Genomic DNA, 21,737 nt, shown 5'->3' on the forward strand with positions numbered 1-21,737 from the left:
GAATGTAAAAATGTCAATGAAAATAGAGTTTTGTACAAACATACATACTGATGAGTACAATAGAGTCCAAGATCACTTTAAGAGACACTCAAATTAACACATTGGTTGACCTTTAAAATTCCTGAAAATGCTTGTTCAGAATATTGTTTTCTGTCTCTACATTTGTCAGAGCTTACTTAAAATGTTAAATTATTATGAAGAGTTTTGATGAAAAGCTACTTAATGATGGTGGTGAGTCATTCAAGCTAACATTTGCGATGGACTGTTTTGTAGAAAGCTCTTGGGAAATATAGAATTTGCAAGGTACTGTAAGTTTCGCACGTAATTTAAAAAACTTGTGCACTGAGATCAGTTGGTCATGTCCAATTGAGTAATATTCAATTATGTTTTTTCTATTTACTTTTTGCTCTCGGTGTCTGACACCTGGTGTGGGGTCACTGGATCTAGCTCACAGCACTGTCATTGCATGAGCGTGTCCTCAGCTCTGGCCCCGGTAAAAGTGAGACACCATAAGCAAGTGGTGAGGTTTATTTTTGGGTCAGTGACAGCGTGTCGATGGCTGCAGATGCGTCTGATCGAAAGGCTCTAAGATACAAGCAAACTCTGGTCAGTGTGTGTGTGAATCCTTAACTTTGTTGTTGCTTTCTTTTAATCGACTAGTTTCCGATGACGCTTTTGCATGTGTGTTGATGGTACAAGAACTGATTAAGTGTGCTCTTCTTCAACCTGCTCGTGGTATTTCACGCATACACACGAACACACACCGTTTCCTACTGCCACCTGTTGTCCTTCCTCTCCGCACCTTGTTTCCTAATGCGCATTTGGTCGCCACACATGTGGCCTGACTTCCGGAATTTGTAACATGTTGTTTACATGAGGAAACGACTGCGGGTAACAATTATCCAAGTGGAGGTTTTGATGTGCGTGATTGTTTTGGCACTTTAATGTTGGATTCTTGTCCGTGAGATTCAAAGAAACTGTTTTGGATTCTACAGTAGCATCTGCGTTGTGAGTAAAACATGAAGGTCTACTTGTAGGCTATAAATAGCTCGTAATATAGGGTTACACGCAAGGTCTTCTGGTGAAATATGCATAAAAAATATTTAAAATGATGAATTCCAATAATATCATGCATATTGTTACATTCATTAAAGGTTTTTGGAAATTTAAAATCAAACAGTTTTTCAGTTGATGATTTCTTAAAGGGGAATCCTATCAAGGTTGTGTGGTGATGACGGCTCGGTATGTTGGGGCCGGTGATCACACCGACGCTCAGAGTTAATGGTTATTGAAACCTGACGCCGTCGGTGTGTTTGAGCACCGTTTTATAACGGTGTGGACGCGTGTGTCCATGACATTCTGAGGACATAAACATGGTCCCTTTCACACATTGTGAACTATATTTATGGTGCCGTAAATCTCCATGTACTATAGTGAAGAGCTTTAAGGTTGAGGTCAGTTAAGTTGGTTAGTAGGGTTAAATACAGGTCGGGCACTGTCTACGTGTTTGTTGCATCAGCATTTCTCTAATTCACCCGAACTTGTTTTTGCTTTATCATTTTTACTTCTAATGTTATTTTCTCAATATATGCAAAAACCTCAATGGCTATTTTCCTCTTTTTCTTCTCCAGGTAGTGATGAGTTTTTCATTTTTTTTATGAAAATATATGAATAATTATTACTTTTACATTGAGTCTTTTATTCAAGGTTACTTGTACTGCAGTTATTATTATTGCACCTTCTTTTTTTTTAGAAAAACTCTTTAAATAATAAACATTTGACTTGGAACAATTCCCATCTGGATATGTTTGGCTTTAAAACCTTCTTGCTTTTCCCATGGTAATTAAAAATACTGAATAAATCTATATTTTAAAGGGCTTAAAGCAAAAAAACGTATTTTCCTTAAAAGCTTCATACATCTTTTTAAAACATATAACAATCTGAAAAAAATTAAATGGTCTTGCTGAAATATATCAAGCCAATTCAAATTATATATATTTAAAAAATATCCTAATAGAGTAGCAAATGCAATAGTCCTGTAAAAGAAAGTGTGAACTGGCCTTAAACTAGTTCTATAGACTCCTGCTTCGTCCATACACACACATTTGGATGTACACATGTTGATCCATGAAAAGAGCCAACACTGGCACCGACCACATGATGACACTCATTACGCTGTTGTCATCTTAGAATAAACAAATCTGTGAGCAGATCTATTTATATATTTGGTTTCTACAGTATGCAATTTTAACATCTAAATATGATGAATTAATTCAATAATTGGTTCTGGCATCTGGATGAAAGCTTTGGGTTTGTGTGCAAGGCAACGTTGACCTCATGTTGACCCGAGAAAACCCCTTTTACTGCAGACACACACATACAGAAAGAACTGGTTTTACAGCTTTCATGTAAAGATGGATGTTGTTGGTCGGTTGAACTTGATAAAACTAGACTTGTGTTCAAGTTTATATTGTCTGAATCAAAAACGGTGGTCACATAATACAGGAAGGGTTTTAGCGCTTTGCAGATTTCATATGCGGCTGTGTTTATTATCTAGCAGACAGCTGTTTTAGTCCATGAAATAAAGCTTCAACGCTACATTTTCATGCGACTTGTATCATGTTTCAACAATGAGGATATGATCTATTCAGTAGCACCTTAGCTTATATTTGCACCTACTTTACACCTAGTTTACCGACACCTTGTTTTCGACACACGTTTGCAGGGGGAAGAACAGATGAAAATTCACTTGCCGAGACAAAAAGTAAAGGAATGTATAATGGATGAAACATTAAAAAGTGCACTGATGTGCAGCGGGTGCAAGTAATGGGTATCAGTTGATCTCACCATTTCTAAATATAGCCACGAGTAAAGTTTCACTGGTGAAGAGGGAAAGAGATGATGGAGGGAGAAGGTCCAGGAGTGTAAAGCGATTAGTAAAGAGTTGAGTTTCACTCATCAGGAATGTCACGATAGCGGTTCTAGGAAGGTTTGGTGTGAGAAAGCTTCTTCACCCCACTGAGGCATTAGAGATGTTAAAGTGTAGCATCAATGTACCCCTTGGAGGTATCAGAGTACTCTTGTGGTTCTCACCAACCACAGGTGCAACATAAACCTAATGGGCAAACAAAACTTCAAGATTGAATCATTTATGAGCTACATCCATATGGAAGTACAAAGAATGACATTAAATATACTGTATATATTGTAGCATGAACAGGCTCCACATGGTGGTCAAAGCTAGCCACATACATTCACATCCAGTTTTAATCCGGCTAAGCAGCTGAGTTATTATTAGCTTCTATTGTATGAGTCCGTGCTTTGTTATTGCACTTTGTTTGTGCTTCATTTGTTGTAGTGGCAGATCTGCACAGGCAGTTTTGGTGCCAGCCTAGAAGCAAAGAAACAGAACAAGCCTTAATCGTGACGTCTTAAAGAATGTGGAGCAGTGGTCAACAACATTTTTGAAACTGATCTATTTTATGGGCGCTGAGTAGTATGAAGGGCTACCAGCACCACAACGTAGTATTAATTATATTTATGATAGTAATAACAATAGTCAGATGATTGACAACAATGGTGGCAAGTACAATACATTTGAGAAAAGCCAGAAAAGATAACTTGTTATATTTGTAGTGCAAATGATCCATTATAATATTTTCAAATGAACTAAGGAAAATATAAATTAGACAGAGTTTCTTTGTGACCATTACTATTTTTTTTTTAAATGTCCATGTGCCAACGGGCATAGTTTTTGTGGCCCCTATAGTGTGTACGAGGCCCTGCTACTATTCCGATTATTAACTAAATATTGGATAAATTATTTTGGAAACGTTAAGTAAAGTTATCTTTTATTATTTACTGACGCCTCAAAAATGTTGTGGCCATAAAAGTTTCTGTAGTGATTCTAAATCTAAATTGTCTGCAGGTGTGTGTACGACCAAGCATTCGAGGGATTTAATGGCTTTGCATTGTTAGTAAGACATTTTTCTTTCTGGGTGCAATCCCAGAAAAAAATCTCATAAGGCTCGGCTGTTATTAGTTTTTGTTTTATCTAGATATTCTACATTGCAGAGAGGAGGAATAGCTGCTTTCTATGACTAGTTGTGGTGCCATTTGTGATAAACTAACGGTGTAGGCATCATCTATGCTCATGGTCGACTGCAAATAAATCAATAAGGCACATGCTACCAAGGTAGAACCGATATCGTCAATTGGATTTTCCATTTAACAGGGTTTCCTCATCATCTACCATGTTTGAAAAGGGGAGGGTATTGGTTGCTTGTTAGTATTGGTGCAGTTCTAGGTTGAACAATATATTCATTGCTTGAAATGTTTTTCAAACAATCCGCGATTATTTTGTCATTTGTATTGGTTTTCTTATTTCTGCAAAGGCCTTCTTGTTTATTATTTATGTGTCGCAGAACTGAAGGCTGCAATATTTGAAACTAATGGAAATGTTAAGATTTTAAAAAGCCTTTTCAGAATGACTCAAAAGAATTGTTACTAAAACACCAACAAACATTTCTGGAGTAATATTGTTTAATTCTGGGGCTTTATGTTTATTCAAGTGACTATGCCACAAGATAACCAGATGAACTTTATAAAGATAAACAGGGAAGTGTATTTTTAAAGTTTCTAATAATGTAATACAACTCGCCAAAATAAAATCAGGTTGTATCCTGTTGAAGTATTCAGATGACTGTGCCGTGAAATAGAGGGGAAAGGGTAGGAGGTGAAAATGAATCGCTTCCCCAGATACCCTCAGCACTTTTATGGTATCTGTCCAGTATCTGTGGCTTCCTTTGAGGCTTTTTTTTCATCTCACTTTTCTATTTTTAAACATCAGCAAGAGCTGCTGTGTAACTCTCAATTACCTGAATGTTTATGTCCAGTGTTTACTTCACCTGACAGCTCTATGGGGAGTACCAAGAGCACCAGGGCGGCTCGGGCAGACGGGAGGCCACTCGCCTGCTGACCGAGAGGCAGATCAAGAAACACGGAGACCCCAAGCGCCGCCAAGGGTCGTCCTGCCGTGGCCGCGGGAGCCATCGTCACAGTCAAAATGGATTTCACAGTCGTTTTGGAAACCAGCACAGTTTCCGCAACAGCAGGAACCGCCGTCAGTCCGGCCTGCAGGTGGACGCTGGAGCCGGTCCAACAGCAGAGATGGACGTCACGCCCTCAAAGACGACACACTCTTTTTCCAAGTGTGGAGGTGAAATATTTAGATGTATTTATATAAGTGCAAGAATTGCCTCTGTCAGTGTCCCAAATGTTTTCACCTCAGATTGCATAGGTCGGGTGCAGAGATTCCTGGTTAATCGTTTGGGGGAAGATTGGATCTTTCTGGTTCTGCTGGGCATCACCATGGCTCTGGTCAGCTGGTCTATGGACTATGCAAGTGCTAAGAGCCTGCAAGGTTGGTTTCAGGTTTCAGGTGCGGAAGCCACTGATCTCAATTCATCCTCTTCTATTCTGACCTCCAGCCTATAAGTGGATCTACGGAGAGCTGAGAGGGAAGGTGCTACTGCAGTATCTGGCCTGGGTTGCCTATCCGCTCATCTTCATCCTCTTCTCCTCCCTCTTCTGTCACCTGGTCTCCCCTCAGGCAATTGGTTGGTTGATAACTCTCGATTAGAGATTCCACTTGCATGTTTTTAATCAGACATGAAGGTCAATCTCTTGTGTCCGCCTCCCCTCGTCATCCATTTATGAATGATGTGTGTTGTATTGCTCTCTTTCAGGGTCAGGCATCCCCGAGTTAAAGACCATTCTTAGGGGAGTGGTGCTAAAAGAATATTTGACCTTCAAGGCCTTTATTGCCAAGGTCATTGGTTTGACTGCAGCACTGGGCAGTGGCATGCCTGTGGGCAAAGAGGTCTGTAATGTATCAAAGTTGAGTGCTTAACCCTGACATTTATAGATTTTAATTTAAAAAATGAAAGTTATTGATTGATTAAAAAATATATACTGTATATTGATAAATTAATATATGTTCTCAACCCTGCATGTGACTTATTGTGTGTTTTATATTTTTCCATTTCTTTATATATTTATTTCAATTTACTGTTGAATACTGCATCATTTAAGATGTATGTAGCTCTTTTTTAATTTATTAATTTTGTGCTCTCACCGGGAATCTCTTGATGTGGAGGAGCAGTTGTTCTACTTTGAGTCCCACCTGGGTCACTTAAGTCCTTAACCCTATTTGACCCTCTTGGCCATAAGTAAGGGTAGTAATATAGCCTTTGCCTTTTGGCTCAGTTCTTTATTCTGCTGGTACAGAATCCTCATGAGAACCCCAAAGACTATTGTAGTCTCAGACATAGAGGAGCAGGTTTTCATCCTGGCATCTTCCAAATGTAGTGCAAATGGTTGGACTTGAGGTAGCTCTGAAATCTATGGATTGGATACCTTTTGGACTCCTGCTACTCTGGGCATGTCCCGATGAGAAGAAGCTCCAGGGCTGAGCCGACAGAACTTGTTTTGCCAACTGAACGTTTTGATGAGATTTTATACTTTATCACTTTAATGAATATACTTTTCATTGATTCAATCAACAATCACAGCTTTACATTTAATTAAACATATATTTGTGTATGTTTTATTGTTTATCTCAGGGTCCATTTGTGCACATTGCCAGCATCTGTGCTGCAGTTCTGAGCAGGTTCATGTCCTTCTTTTCTGGAGTTTATCAGGTAGGCTAATGGGATGATGATGGCCATTGATTCCCTTCGTTCAACATTTGTTTTTGCCTCGATCCATCTTCTCTCAGTAGAATCCATACTGTTATACTGACATCCTCACAGTCGGCTGTGCTGTTGGAGTTGGTTGCTGCTTTGGAACACCGCTAGGAGGTGAGCGTACCTTCCTGGTTAACTAGCTGATTTACAAGTATATTTGAATTATTTTTAGATTGAATGATATTATTACATTATTAAAAATTTTAAATAAAATGTTTGTAACTTTACTTCACATTCTGTTAATAAATATTTGATTAAACATAGAGGTTTGATGTTTCAGATTGATTCTTTAATCTTTTTCTGTCAATTATAATGTAATGATAATGTTTGTATTCTAAAAACTTGTTAGAAAAGGTAATATGCATGCATATGATGATAAATAATTTAAAATGTTAATTACTTCATTATAAAAAACATTTTCCTTTGTATTCTTTCCTCTCACCGCCAGGGGTGCTGTTTAGTATCGAGGTGACGTCAACTTATTTCGCAGTGAGGAACTATTGGAGAGGATACTTCGCTGCCACTTTCAGCGCCTTCATATTTCGAGTTTTGTCCGTCTTTAACAAAGATGCAGGTTTGACCGCAAAATCATTTTTGTATAAAAAATAATTTAATGTGTTGGACGCAATACAAATACATACACAGAGAGTGTAGTTACTCATGAGAGGCTTGAAATGCAATTGTTAAGTTGATTTTCATTTTTCAATTTGACATCTTCCGAGAATTTTTCTGCTTCGTATTAGATCAGATTCAACCCAAAAAACAAACGTGTTCCTTTTCTTTGCACCCACAACATCTCTCTAGGCAAAGCCACAGTGCCCTCTTCAGGTCCCACTCAGTCCTACATTCAAACGACAGAGAAAAGAGTGAAGATTATAAGACCATTCCTTTGCAAGCATGTATCAATAACCCAGACCAGAATAGTATTTCAAGGCTAGATGTAAGATTTGATTGAACCTTGTCCCTACAGTCAAACAAACGTGATGTTCACACTCTAATCATAGAATTTGAATTAGTTCCTGACAACAATAATGTCTCTTCTTTCAGTTACAATCACAGCTTTATTCAGGACAAACTTCCGCATGGACTTTCCCTTCGATCTGCAGGAGCTGCCAGCGTTTGCTATCATTGGGTGAGTGTTTGCTGCCCTTCTCTTTTCTATTTATATCAAACACTGACAAAATAAATTGACCCTTTCTTTTAAAATAATCAATGCTTGATTTAAGATGAACACTGACTTAGATTTGTTTATGGGTTTACACACATTAGGAGAGAAATGGAAATCATTTAAGATGATTAGTTTAATAAACTAAAGTTTCTCTCCCATTTCTCCAGGATCATCTGTGGTTTCCTGGGAGCCTTATTCGTCTATCTCAACAGGCAGGTGGTCGTGTTCATGCGGCGGCCCAACGCCATGACTCGTTTCCTGACCAGACAGTGAGTGTGTGTACCTAGCCACGGTGGAGATTTCACATTTCTGCTTTAAGTTCCTAATTCTTCTTTTGCTCGTGGCAGTCGACTGCTCTTTCCGGCCATGGTCACTCTGGTCATTGCTACCTTGACATTCCCACCAGGCTTTGGACAGTTCATGGCAGGAGAGGTGACTGGTAAAATATTTTAGTACTGTGTTGTCTGTGGTACAAATACTGTGTATAACTTGACTGGTAAACAAAGAACAGGGCTAAAAATGTATAGTTGGAAGCTTGGTCAAAACATTCAACTGTTATTGATCATTTTGGTTTAATCTTTTCCAATATGTATCTGTAATGCAACATGCAAAGCTTTAAGAAATTGAAATTTTGTGGAACTCATTTACACCACCAGATGGCAGGGACAGCCTTTTTAAGTCTAAAATGTGCTGCCATGGCGACAACAAAGTAGCTGGAGATCATCTAGCACCATTTATATTTGAGTTAACACTTTTAATTCAACAACTGACCTAGACTTTATTTAAAACTCCAATAAATGTGTTTTCCCACTATTGATATTAATTGAGTTCATTCAACCTAACTTATTTGTAGCAAGGTAAATTTAACATTATACATTTGTCAATGTTATCTATTCAATTTGGACCAGTTAGTTTTTACCAAATACAGCTCAAGTAATATATATATATATATATATAAATTGAACACTACCAACAATTTAGAGTTCCCAACCTCTGTATGTCTGTGGACTGAACACGGGAGAACACTCTCCTAAACATGTATAAACTGGAAGCAAACTTGCCAACGGTCGCGCTTACCACTGTCACACTCCGTGCCTAAATTAAATTAATTTGGAAAGTACCTCTAAAATCCAGTATCCAAATGCACTGGTTTAATTCTGAATTCAAGTCATCAAGGTTTAAGAACGTAAAACAAATTAATTTAAGTCTTTGATTGTTTAAATAGGATTCTGTTGATCTCTACATTCTCAGTGACAGATTCCTTAGTAAAAATAAATAACATTGATTGTTTTACAGTACGTTACTTAATATATATAAAATGCTGACCTTCTACCTTTTTGTTTTATTTTAGTCGGGTATTCTTAAACTGTGTTTTTAAATGGTTTATTTAGATTTGTTGAATGATGATAAAATGTGTCACCTCTACAAGGGGCTAGAATCTTATTTTAAGTGCAGCGAGGCATCGTTGTAGAGAAATTAAGAGAAACCTCACGTCATCTCAGCAGACAAAATCTTAGTAATGCGAGTTCTTAGAATAAAGCTGAGTGTGAAGCTGTTTTGTACCCTGAAGGCACATTTGGCACCTCCTTATATGTGTTAGAACGCACACTTTGTTAACACAAATGTCAGACCGAGTCTCAAAACTGACCGTGTTTGATCATAACAGAGAACTGCATTCATTTAATTAAATCCTTATTCAATTAATGGTCTAGCACTTGCTTAAATGTTTTATAAGAGATTCAAATAAAAGGGAACATTTACACTAGTCATATTAAGCAAGCTTAAAGAATACATCTCTAAAATGTACTACCCTGGTCTAGAAAGGCGCTTTACAAATAACCATTACTTACTTGGCTACTAAACTAGATATGATGGCATCTATTTTAATCCCAGAATGCAAATAAAAAAGGGCATTAATGGCAAACTATTCATAGTGACTGAGCAGTTCAATGGCAGATGACTCATCTAAAGTGTACTTGGACACTTTTGGTGTGTTTCCTTGCTTTCACTCTGCCTTCTTGCTCGTCTTCTTTGTCCTTCTTTTTCTCTCTGTGATTGATTCCTTCCTTCTCTTCTACACTTCCTCTTAATTTCCCACTCTTCCTTTATTGCATTTCCTCTCCTTTTCTTTTAGATTAATGAAATCAGGGAGGATTTATAAGGCCGATCTTAACTATGACTGGCATATACTGACAATTGTAAGTGAAATATTAAGATAGTTTTCAGATTTTCAGTCATTGGCTCATCATACACAGGTTATTAGGTATATTATTGTTTTGTTCAACTCAACATCTGCTGAAGAAGTACCAAAATACCTAAATAATAAATGTCAAAAACAGTATCTTCAATCCTCCTCTTCAGTTATTATCTTCTTTACATGCTTTAAATCTTAATTTCTTTTCTCTTTGACCAGCTATCTGTTTCGTCCGTCTCCTCTCTCACAGCTGATGCCTCGAGAATGTATTAGCTCCCTCTTTGACAACTTCACCTGGACGAAGATTTCCCCTGCGTCACCACCACCTGGTCTGGGCCGGTCTGCAGCCTGGCTTCACCCTGACGTCAGCATCTTCATCGTCCTGCTGCTTTTCTTGGTCATGAAGGTGCGTGGAATAAGTTCAGGATTTGGACAATTAAGAACCTTTCAGAACATTTAAGCAACGTTGCACAAAAATAAATGAGAAGCTTTCAGGGCAACTTTTAATCTCACCAGTTTGACAAGAAATTTGAGAGAAGTAAAACAAATCATGCATTTCACTGGTGGCAGATTTATATTTTCTGTTCAGAGCTTGGTTCATATGACGTTAACATCATAACCCTCTATAGTTCTGTCCGAGTGAAATTTTTCTCTGGCGAGTCTGTTCCTCCGAATAGTGAGAGCTCTGACCTGCTGTCAGTCTGCCGATGGTTGAAGCAGAACCAGGCTGTCCACCCCCCTTTGTTTATTTCTGTTCGAGCTCTGAACAAGCCTCAGACAAACAACCAAAGGTGAAATATGACCCGTCTGGAAAATCCATCCGAGGTTCGATTGAGTTCATTATGAGCAAAGAAACAGAGAAACAGCAAAACACAGAGCTGCTTGGATCGTCTTGTCAAGAACGTGTTTGTGCGAAAACCGAGAGTCTGTTGTGATGAAGTTTATGTTTGTTAAACAAAAATAATCATAAACCAATAAATAATCCCAGATAGTTAATGTTATACCAAATATCTCATCTCTGCATTTAATACTTTCGATAGGAAATACCTTATTCCTGTATATTGCTATCAAAAATGTTGTATTGAATAATAAACATCTTATTAACCTGTTATTATACAATTTTAAAAGCAATTGAACAACCAACATATGTAATTGATGGGGATATTGTTGCAAAAAAATAACAAGCGTAAATTAATGTCTTTTTTTTAGTTCTGGATGTCTGCTGTGGCGACCACCATGCCAATTCCGTCTGGAGCCTTCATGCCAGTTTTCATCCTGGGTGAGCAGAAACAGTGTGCGCATGGATTTAGAACTGACTGTTCCCTTCTTCTGCAGGAGCAGCATTTGGCAGACTGGTGGGCGAGATCATGGCCACACTTTTCCCACACGGGATCATGTTTGACGGCATTCTTTACCGAATAATCCCTGGAGGGTATGCAGTCATTGGTTAGTCTGTGATTTACTTATCTATTCCCATACATTTGACAATAGTTAGATACATGAAAGACCTTTTCAAAAGCAATCAAGTGAACCATTAACACTAACATTTGCCATATTTGGAAGTTTTACTAGAGAAGTAAATTATAGATTAGTTGAGTTAAAATAAAATCTAGTAGTGGTTATCCACAGTGAATAACTAAATCTATACAACATAAAAATTAAAGAAGAAAAATTGGGTTCCAACAAGAAAATACATTCAATTTCAATGCAGTCACAGTGATCAACAAAAATACTAACTTTAATATCTAACATGCACCTGTAATTCTTCTCCTACTGTGTGAGCTCTCTTCCTCCTCACACCCTCCTCCTCCTTCTCACCTTCACCTGGACCACATGTACTTCTTTCTGACCTCTATCTATCTTCACCATCTCTCCAGTCCTCCCCTCATCCTCCCATCTCCCTGACAGGCGCGGCGGCGCTGACCGGTGCAGTGACACACACCGTGTCCACGGCGGTCATCTGCTTCGAGCTGACGGGTCAGATCTCACACATCCTTCCCATGATGGTGGCAGTGATTCTGGCCAACATGGTGGCTCAGGGTCTGCAGCCGTCACTGTACGACTCCATCATCCAGGTGAAGAAGCTGCCGTACCTGCCGGAGCTCGGCTTCGGTCACATGAGGTTTGTACGGACGACAGGATCACAATTAATTATCGTAATATTGATAATACATTTTATTGAAAATGCATCTTTTTGGACACTCAAGGTCACCAAACAGGGCACATTAAAAAAACAACTAAAACATAATTAAAAACAGCAAAAAAAGGTAGAGACAATGACATCAGGTGCAACTGGCCGTTTGGAATGGATGAGTTTTGAGACGTCAATTGAAAATGAGTCAATGTTTCTGTGTGTGGGTTGTAATGAGATCCAGAGACCAGAAGCAGAGCGGCTGAGTTATCAGGGAGGAAAAGAACTGACCAAAGATTCTGACCATATAGCTTATCAAAGGAACATATTTAATTAATTTCCAATTTGTTTTGTGACGGTGTTGAATATTAAAATGAATAGATTATGACTGGTGGTTAATGTGAGTTTTTTTGTGGATTTTTTCATTAAAAACATTATTTTTATAAAATATTAATAATATTCATAAATAAAAAAATAAAAAATTTTAAAACAATGATGGTCAAGATTCAGTGATAAAGAAAAAAACAATGAACAAATTAATAAATTAAACGTATTTTTTTAAATTATATAATGATGATAAATTAAAACCCAGGAAATAAAAATAGATATTTAATATGTTAAAGATGTTATAAAATAATTTGAAGAATTAAAAAATATCCTTGGAACCTTAAAAAAAAAGGTACAGTACATTTAATTTATTTTTTAAATACTGCAGTAGTTTATTTTTGATCATAATAGAAATAAAACAATCATTGTCATTGCTGACATTTTTCTTTATAATACATTTGTTATATTTAGAAATAGAAACTAATTAAATTAATAGGTAAAAACAAAATTAATACATTTACATGAGTGGAAGTTAAAAAACCCTAAGAATTAAAATCCATAAAATTTAAAGAATAAAATTAGCCATGCAACCCAAAAATGTATAGTCAATTTGCATTTGTTAATACTACAGTTGTATATTTTATCATATTAACAAGTGGAAATCATTATTATTTCTTTATTTTTTAAAGCAATTAGTTTGTGCTATAAAAGCATAGATTAACTGTGTGAGTGTAAGAACCATTGTTTGCAGATCACACAACCTCGATGATCGTAAATACATCATGTTTCTGTCTTTCAGTCAGTACAACATCTTTGTGGAGGACATCATGGTGCAGAAGGTCAAGTTTGTTTCCTCTCAGTCGACTTACAAAGAAGTCAAACAGCTGCTGGACTCATCCTCGCTCAAAACCATCCCTCTTGTCGACACCAAAGGTTCAAAGTTCCCCCCTTTTTCATTCATACATTTTCAATCACCACTGTGCAGTATTATTGTCACAACACTAAAGAAAATCCTTGAAGCAGCTCAAAAGGAAACTATTGGAGGTCAGTCGAGTGGGCTGTGTACTTTGATCCGTGACGAAAAAAACTAAAGCTACAAAAGACTCAAATTCTAAAGTTACATGAATTTATGCCAGAGCAGGAGATTTTTGAAAAACGTTACAGATTTGCTTTTTTTTACCTTGTCCCATTCATTCCTTATGGGAAATTTATCGCAGTTTTTCACGACTTGGGATGCGAAAAATGTATATTCTGGTGCTTTTTGATGCAGTGCGGGCGGCACAGCCCACTGATTACAATGACTGTGTAAACTGAAGAGTGTATGATGGTGTCAGATGGTCATGTGGATTTCTCTTGTTTTAGACTCTATGATTCTTCTGGGCAGCATTGATAGGCTGGAGCTGTTGGCGCTCTGTGATTGGTGGTTGTCACCGGAGAGGCGGCTCCTGATTCAGGTTTAAAATACTTTGCTTTCTTCAGATGTTGGAAACTAAATCTTGTCCATAATTCTGCATATGAACTGAAATAAACTCTTTTAAAGCACTACTAATACTAGCTAGATAAACAAATTAACTACAAAAGGAAAATTTAAAGACAGATTGTGTCGTTTGATTCATGACAAAAAGACACCTAACGTGTCCTCAGGGCTTCCTTCAGGAGGACAGACCCAGTTGGGAATCGTTGGCCTATGTTGATGAGGAAGAGGAGGATGAGGAAGAAAAGGTGAGGATGCGCTCTTAAGATGTGCCGTCACTTAAAATACGATTATATTTATCGAGAACATGTAAAGTTTTGTCTTTTCGTGAATCTCTTCACAAATGAATGATTAATTTTTGGATCATTTTTAAAGCGTAATAAATCTGATGTTGCACAGGGGTCATCAGTGCAGGAGGAGAGGAATGGACCGATCCCTCCCCAGATGTCTCCTGAGCCCCTGAACCACTCTGAACCCGTCTCAGGTGCGAAAATCTGCTGTGACAAATATGTCCTTATAAAAATGTGTCCTTCCACCCTGAGGGTAGATTTGATGGTCTATCTTGAGATGAAATGACAAGTGTACACTGTGCAATGATGATGTAATATCTAGACCTTCCACGGTGCCATTGAAGCAAATCTGGGGAAAAGATTTAAATAAAGAGATTAGGAGATGTGATTCATTCAAAATGATCTCTTGATATTCTCTTCTACTCTGCAAATAACAAAAGGTGACAATAGTTTATGTTTAATAAATAGTCAGAGGCAGCCAGCTGTAATGATGCTGCGTTGCCATGGCAGCAGTGAACTTGGCCATTAAAAACAATTCTGGGCACCGGTAAAATTCCTCTGTCCAAAGCAACAAGAACAGATGTGTTTCTATTGATTTATTTATTCCTGGCAACTATTTAGTCTCGTTTTTTTAATGCTTTGATAAATTTTAACTAATGTTCTTTGGTCAAACTATATTTTTACCTTTTGGGCACTTTTTAACTCCTGCATTATTTTATATCCAGAGTGTATTTGTAGGAGTTTGTTTTATTTCTTTGCCGATAACAAATTGAACATTGTGATGTTAATGAGTCTCACTGGTCTTTTTTTTTTTATTACTCTTTATTGAACATTTATGCAGTATTGACACAGACAGAAAGAACCAAAACTAATACAAAATCACAGAAAAACAGAAAACATTAAAAAAAAAATAACAATAACAACACAGAAATAAAGTAAGGCGCACTGGTCTTTAAGAAGTTAAATCTTTTTCCAGCACGAGCTATACCTAAACAGACAGCTGATATTATCTTTACTATCTCTCCATTATGACACATTAGAGACGATGAGTTTGCAGACTCTGTCAAGGTTTCGCTGCTCCTTCCTCTGACCAGCTGTTGTTTCCACTTCACCGTCTCCAGGCAACAACAGATATTCATCCCTCTCCTTCATCTTCACAAAGGACTGAACAATGTTAAAGGTTTTTTACCTCTAATCTGTCTTTTTCTCATAGAAAATGGTCCTCTGCAGAGTTTTAGCCAAACATGGAGGAACCTCTTCAGCAGCAGGAAAAGATCCTCAGAAGCAGCCGTGCAGGTTTGTGTCTGTTAAGAAACGACAGTGTAATTATATCTCTTCAAAGTCCATTACTTCTGATTGCACAGCACTGTGCAGGAAGGTCACTGGTTCATGTGCGGCTGGAGGGTGATCTGGGTTCAGAGTGAACCTGACTACCTTCTGTGTGTGTGTGTCTACCAGCTCACAGGTTTTCTCCCTTAACTTGAAAACAACTAATGGGTAAACCAACAGTTTAAATGAAATCATTTGAAGTAAATAGATTTAATTTAATTAACTTTAATTGTTGTAGTTCATAAATGTTTTGAACCTATAGTGACAAAACTTATCATTTAATTTTTTTTTTAAACATTAAATAATCACAAACAATTAATACAATTGGAGTGTAATGTGAAAAATGTGAAATTAAATAAAATGCCATTTTTATTTTATGTTATCAGAACCAAAAGAGACTAAATGAAATAATTAAAAAGGTGTGTCAGTAAATAGTTAAAGATATAAATGCAATGTTAAAATTGTTGTTAATCACTTTTTTATTATTTATGTAAACAATATTTTCCTGTACACTTTTGAGCAAGTGGGCGGGGCAAACAAAAATGCATATCTCAGTTTCTTTGATTCATTTTATTATTTGAAAAGTTAAATATCACTTGAATATAACATTTACTTTATTTGATTTGATTTATTTCCTTTTTTTATTTTAATACTTACAGTTTAATGATTTAATAATAATAATTGTGATATATCAAACTTTAAAAATGTAAACGTTGTATTTAATCCATTTATTTCAATTGGTCCTTTTGTTCTTAGGATCAGGAAATAAATATGTGTTGCTCACAGTTTAATAACCTAATAAGACTTTTGAGGTCTTCTATATTTCACCCTCAATTTTCTTCCTTTAATTAATCTTTTTATTTCAATTGGTCGCTTTTGTTCTTAGGAACATGAAAATAATGTGAAACTATCCATCAGAATAAATGAAAAGATTGATAATGATATATTTTAACAGCACATTTAACAATATTATCCTCGCAATGTGGTCATAAATGTTCACTTTCCAGTTTGAATTGTGAAGTTGTTTTGCACCCGAGTACATGTTGACAGTGGATTTGAATGATATAAGCTCATGAATACGCGACCGCCTGCTTGTCAACATGCAAGACTGCCAACAATGAGAATCTGTCCGCTCGTGTGAAATAAGGAAGTCAAATTCCCGGCTTATTATGTGGGAAGGTTGTTGCACGGGGCTCAGGGAAGTAATACAGTCTGTTTATATGAATACCAATTTTTGGATATTATATTGCTGTGGTGCTGCGGTGATGTTTTCTACGCTCCTATGGGATGCAGTTTAGATTTATTTTTTTCATTTACATGTGGCAGTAGTTCACCCAAGTCTCACTTCTCACGTAGACTCCGGATCAGATAAAGGATCCCTTCTTTATCAATCGAACATATTATGAGCTTCATCATTATTAGTTTAATCTTTGGACTGCATTGCAGCTGAAGAACTTTCACAAGAAACTAAGTTGTTGGTAACTAAACTAACTTCAGAGGTGACACCTGCACATGCTTTGGGAAGAATTAACAAACTCCTTTTGTCCCTTCTTCTGTCTCCAGGAGCCGTCTCCTCCGCCTCTGTCGGACACCATGACACCTGACGAGGTTGGTACTGATGAGACGGGATTCAGCAGGTTCTGGACTCACAAGATTGATCTGATGAAGCCTAGCATACGAGATCAGCCTGTGTTTTGTTTGCTAATCATTGGATCTACTTGAAATTGTTTATGATTATTCCTTCAATATTTGGTAGAAAAAAGCATTTATTGACAATAATAAATTATGACGTTAAAAAAATTAACTAAAGAACACCCAAAAAACATTTACAACCATGTTGTGTTTGTGCGTGTCTGTCTATCTGTGTGTGTGCGATACAATTGTCCAATGCTTTTTCTACCTTTTTTAGCATTTGAAATATATTTTCTATGATTAATACTCAAATTAAAATGAACTCAGTTTGCCAGCAGGTGGTAATAGCCTTCTGGAACTTGCTCACACAACACACACAATATGCCAGGAAGATGGTTGTGGATCATCCCTAAATGGCAATAATAAATCCTTCTATAGATTCATAAATCCAGATTTTAGTGTTTTTTGTTGATGAAGCTTCATGGAGCAGTGTAAGTTGTTTAGAGGTCAGTAGGTGGCGCCATCAGTTTGAAAATGATGTGATGTTTCTTTAGAACCATTGTTCAAAACAAAGGAAAATAGTGCAGAGACCGTCATCTAGTGGACTCTGAAAATAATGACACTGCTTCATGAAGCTTCATCAGACTATCAGATTGTATCCTGAAACTGAATCATCTGTTTCTTGAACCATTTCCAGGCAATTTCATTAATCTGATTTAATGATTATTTGTTATCTTGCCAAATGAACAGAGTTAAATAAAAGGCAAATACTCAACATTCTTCAACATCTATGTTCATTATATGACTTAATAATAAACTCATAGGTGTTGAGGGATTATATTTTTTTATTGCAATCTAATAGAGGTACTTTAGTTGTTCTTAAATATTTATCAAATAGCAGCAAATGTCACTAACTCTTTCTGTTGACTTCCCTTCACCCTCCTTCCACTACATTCACAGACACACTCATTGAACTCTCATTAAAGTCAATCTCCGACTAAACACAGTCTCTTGAGGTGACAGCGGTTCTGGACTGATTCCAGCTCGCCGCCCTCTCTCCGACCTTGACTCTCGTTTGCCGCCGCAGATCAGAGCGTGGGAAGAAGCGGAGATGGACAAGCCGATGGAGATCGATGAGATCAGAGTGGACCCCTCACCTTTCCAGCTGGTGGAGAGAACGTCGTTGCATAAGGTCTGTGGGAGTCACTCACACACATTAAGTCCTTGCTGAAGACAAAGTACCAGGCTATAGGACAGGATTGACATTAACGTTTAAAATGCAGAGCATCATTTAAAAGTATTTAAAGGCATTCATTAGAATCAGAAACTATTATTATTTCCAGCGTAAACACAACACAAGATTGTTTCTTTGGTGGTATAACAGAATGAAGAATGAAAAAATATAAATAGATTAAAAAAATAATAATAATAATACATTAAAAAAAAATAGACATTATTGTCAAATGTCATATCAATTATTAATAATTAATTTAAAAAAAAATCAATTGATAAATGAATGGACCTAAAAGTCATTGGCATTAAAATGTCTTAAATCGAACTTTCATAAGTCGTAAAAATGTAAACTCATGATATGTACAATCTCAAAATATCTGGTAACATTTATTTATTACAATAATATATATATTCATGTCCATGGATGGATGGATTATTGAAACTCCGAAGGAGAAATTTCTGTTCTCCAGCAGCAATAACACATCCATCCATACTAAAAAAAACATAAATATATGTAAAACCATCATAAATACAATAAATGCATATAAAATACATTATTCAAAATTGCCAACAAAGTACAAAACTAAAAGTATATGTTAAGAAATCAGGAGACACTGTGTGTACAAGTCACTGTGTTTTGTATTATAAATCTTCAAATTTTGAATCAATAATTGATTGATTGAATAATTGATTCCTGTTTGATTATCAAGATGGTCTTAAATTTAATTAAAAATGGTATTAAGTCTTGAATTTGACGAAGGTTAAGATGTAGGGACCCTGACAAATCTGAGAGCCACAAAATGTATGTCAATAAACATATTGAAGTATTGAGGTTAACACATAATCTGATTTTCTTCAGCCTCTGCAGATCTAATGTTGTTTAAGTGTTCTGATGTATCAGTGGTTCTGATCCACATATCCATTCATACTAAATCTCTACTGTTTCTCAGTATTTTAGCAGTTCACTCTGGTTTCTAATGAGACTCCACAGCAGGTTTTTGCAGGAACTTATTCTGCCTTCCTTGTCCTCCTCAGACTCACACCCTGTTCTCCCTGCTGGGTCTGAGTCATGCTTATGTGACTAGTATTGGCAAACTGGTGGGAGTGGTGGCATTGAAGGAGGTACGTTTATTTTCGGATCTTAAAGGGTTCACCGAAAATATCTAATTTTCTGCTCACCCTCATGTCGACTAGAATTGGGATTATTTTCAGAGTAATCTGTTCCTTTTTAGAGTTAAAGACAAAAACATATGTTCATTTAATTAGCGACTGGAGCTCAGTTGTCTTCATCTTCGTCAAAAAATACATTTAAAAACATATAAATGCCACTGTACTGAACTGTTTTAATTTAACGTTTCAGATGTTGTAACGTTGAATTTGATAAATAATTGAATTTGTATATTGTATATTAAAAGTTTGAGTGTATTTTTATTCAATAATTAAATTTAATAATTTGTATCTCGAAATGTTGAATTCATTCTCATCTAATATTTGAATTAGTTTTTTGCTTTTGTATAACTACATTTAAAAAATTGAATATTTTTTCTTTATTAGTTCATTTTTTCACACATCTTATATTGCATCTAAAGCACTGATCCGAACATGTTAAACTTCTGCTAAAAACAATCTTGAAATATTTGTTTAGGTTTTTTCTGAACCATTTCTTATGTTGAGGCTTCATGAGCAGTATGGAGGTATTTTGATGTTTTTAGGTGTATTTTTGGAGGAAATAAAGACAACTGAGAATCAGTCACCACATTATAATGGACATACATCAAGAACTTATTTATAGACGTGAGTAGGAAATGGGTTAATTTTGGGTGAACTAGCCCTTTAAGGTGTGGTTTTCACTCCATTTTGTTTCGCCAATCCTTTCTTCTGCTAATAATAACTTGTTTCCCTGCTGCTTCCACTTTCTGCCTTCTTTTCCCTCTGTTCCTCCGCTCTGCTCCTGGACTCCCTCAGCTCCAGAAAGCCATCGAAGGCTCCACGCGCTCTGGCGTTTGGCTGAGGCCTCCACTCGCAAGTTTTCGTGACATCAGCAACCACAAATCTGTTTCTAAACCTCCCACTTCTCCTCATTCCTCTGCTCCCTCGTCTCCGACCTCCCTCTCGTCTCCTTCACACCTCTCCTCGGCCCTCCCTCACTCCTCCCTCTCACATCCTCAACACAATAAGACGGAGGTGAGTATAGAGGGAGGGATGACGGAGGATGAAGAAAGAGACCCCCTTCCCACCCTGTCTACTCCCCCTGCCATCCCTCGCGGCTCCTTGTCAGACCCTCATGGACTCTTGGACAATGATGAAGACAGTGACAGTGAACCCATGGTTTAACCTCAAACCCATTTTTTTTTTTAAATATATGAATTATTAATCATCAAGCTTTTTTCCTTTCTATCACAGATATAATAAAAAACTGCTTTGAAATCTGATTAAAGTGTGTTTAGCACTCTGATATGAAGCTATGCCACAATTTATGAGTGAAAGTATTTTGTGTTCGCACATACAATTAATATTTGTGTTGTACGCTGCCTTGGCATACGTTTATTTACGTGCAGTGAAGTCATTTTTTGGTTCAACAATATTTTAGAAAGTGATTCCCAACAACTTTCATGCATCTCAAATGTCATTAAAATATCGTGTGGTGTTTATATCATTGTTTCTAGTGGAGTCTGGACCTGAGCGAGGCCCTTTACTGTATGTTCCACTTCTTTTCTGTGCCTTTTTGACATTTTTAAATCATTTGTATACGTGAATATTTTATAAGCGAGTCTACATTAAACAGATGTGGGCAGTGGGAAGTCATGAAAGTCCGCTGAACTCTATCTCCTGTATTCTTGGTTTTCGGGACATCTAAACACTGTTTCTCGTGTATGTATGGTGGAACAGGCCGCAGTAACAAAACTACGAGGCATTTTGTCAAAATCCTTGGTTTTCTCAGGAATAATATCCGAAACGTGCCAGAATGAAAAGTGGTGTTGACACTGTATCTGCATCCGTTGACATCGATGGATCGAGATGATGGATACATCATGATTGATCCCTCGAGAAAATTCCTTTGGGATGGTTCCAGTCACAACACAGACAGAAGAACCAAACGAAAACGGATCAATACTATCATAAATGAGGAATTATTCAAATTAAATATGCAAGATTACAAAAATATAATCAAGAATATAAGTGCAGCTCACACTACTGTCTGAATTATTAACT

General features: G+C 36.8%; 1 protein-coding gene across 1 annotated transcript; it reads left to right on the forward strand.

Annotated features, from left to right (window-relative positions):
* Positions 1-530: 530 nt before the first annotated feature.
* On the forward strand, positions 531-21,004 carry LOC148083944 (chloride channel protein-like). Its single transcript, XM_087787186.1, has 23 exons — positions 531-606; positions 4,915-5,422; positions 5,490-5,618; positions 5,748-5,881; positions 6,624-6,701; positions 6,782-6,860; positions 7,195-7,320; positions 7,794-7,878; positions 8,082-8,183; positions 8,262-8,346; positions 10,359-10,514; positions 11,318-11,387; positions 11,444-11,554; positions 12,017-12,230; positions 13,366-13,499; positions 13,929-14,020; positions 14,211-14,288; positions 14,440-14,524; positions 15,544-15,626; positions 17,223-17,267; positions 18,379-18,483; positions 19,560-19,646; positions 20,490-21,004. The coding sequence occupies exons 1-23, from the start codon at positions 556-558 to the stop codon at positions 20,856-20,858; spliced, it is 3,006 nt and encodes a 1,001-aa protein (XP_087643312.1). The 5' UTR covers positions 531-555; the 3' UTR covers positions 20,859-21,004.
* The last annotated feature ends 733 nt before the right edge of the window (positions 21,005-21,737 follow it).

Source organism: Callionymus lyra, chromosome 3, assembly GCF_982586985.1.
Source record: "Callionymus lyra chromosome 3, fCalLyr1.hap1.1, whole genome shotgun sequence".
NCBI classification, from domain to species: Eukaryota; Metazoa; Chordata; class Actinopteri; order Syngnathiformes; family Callionymidae; genus Callionymus; species Callionymus lyra.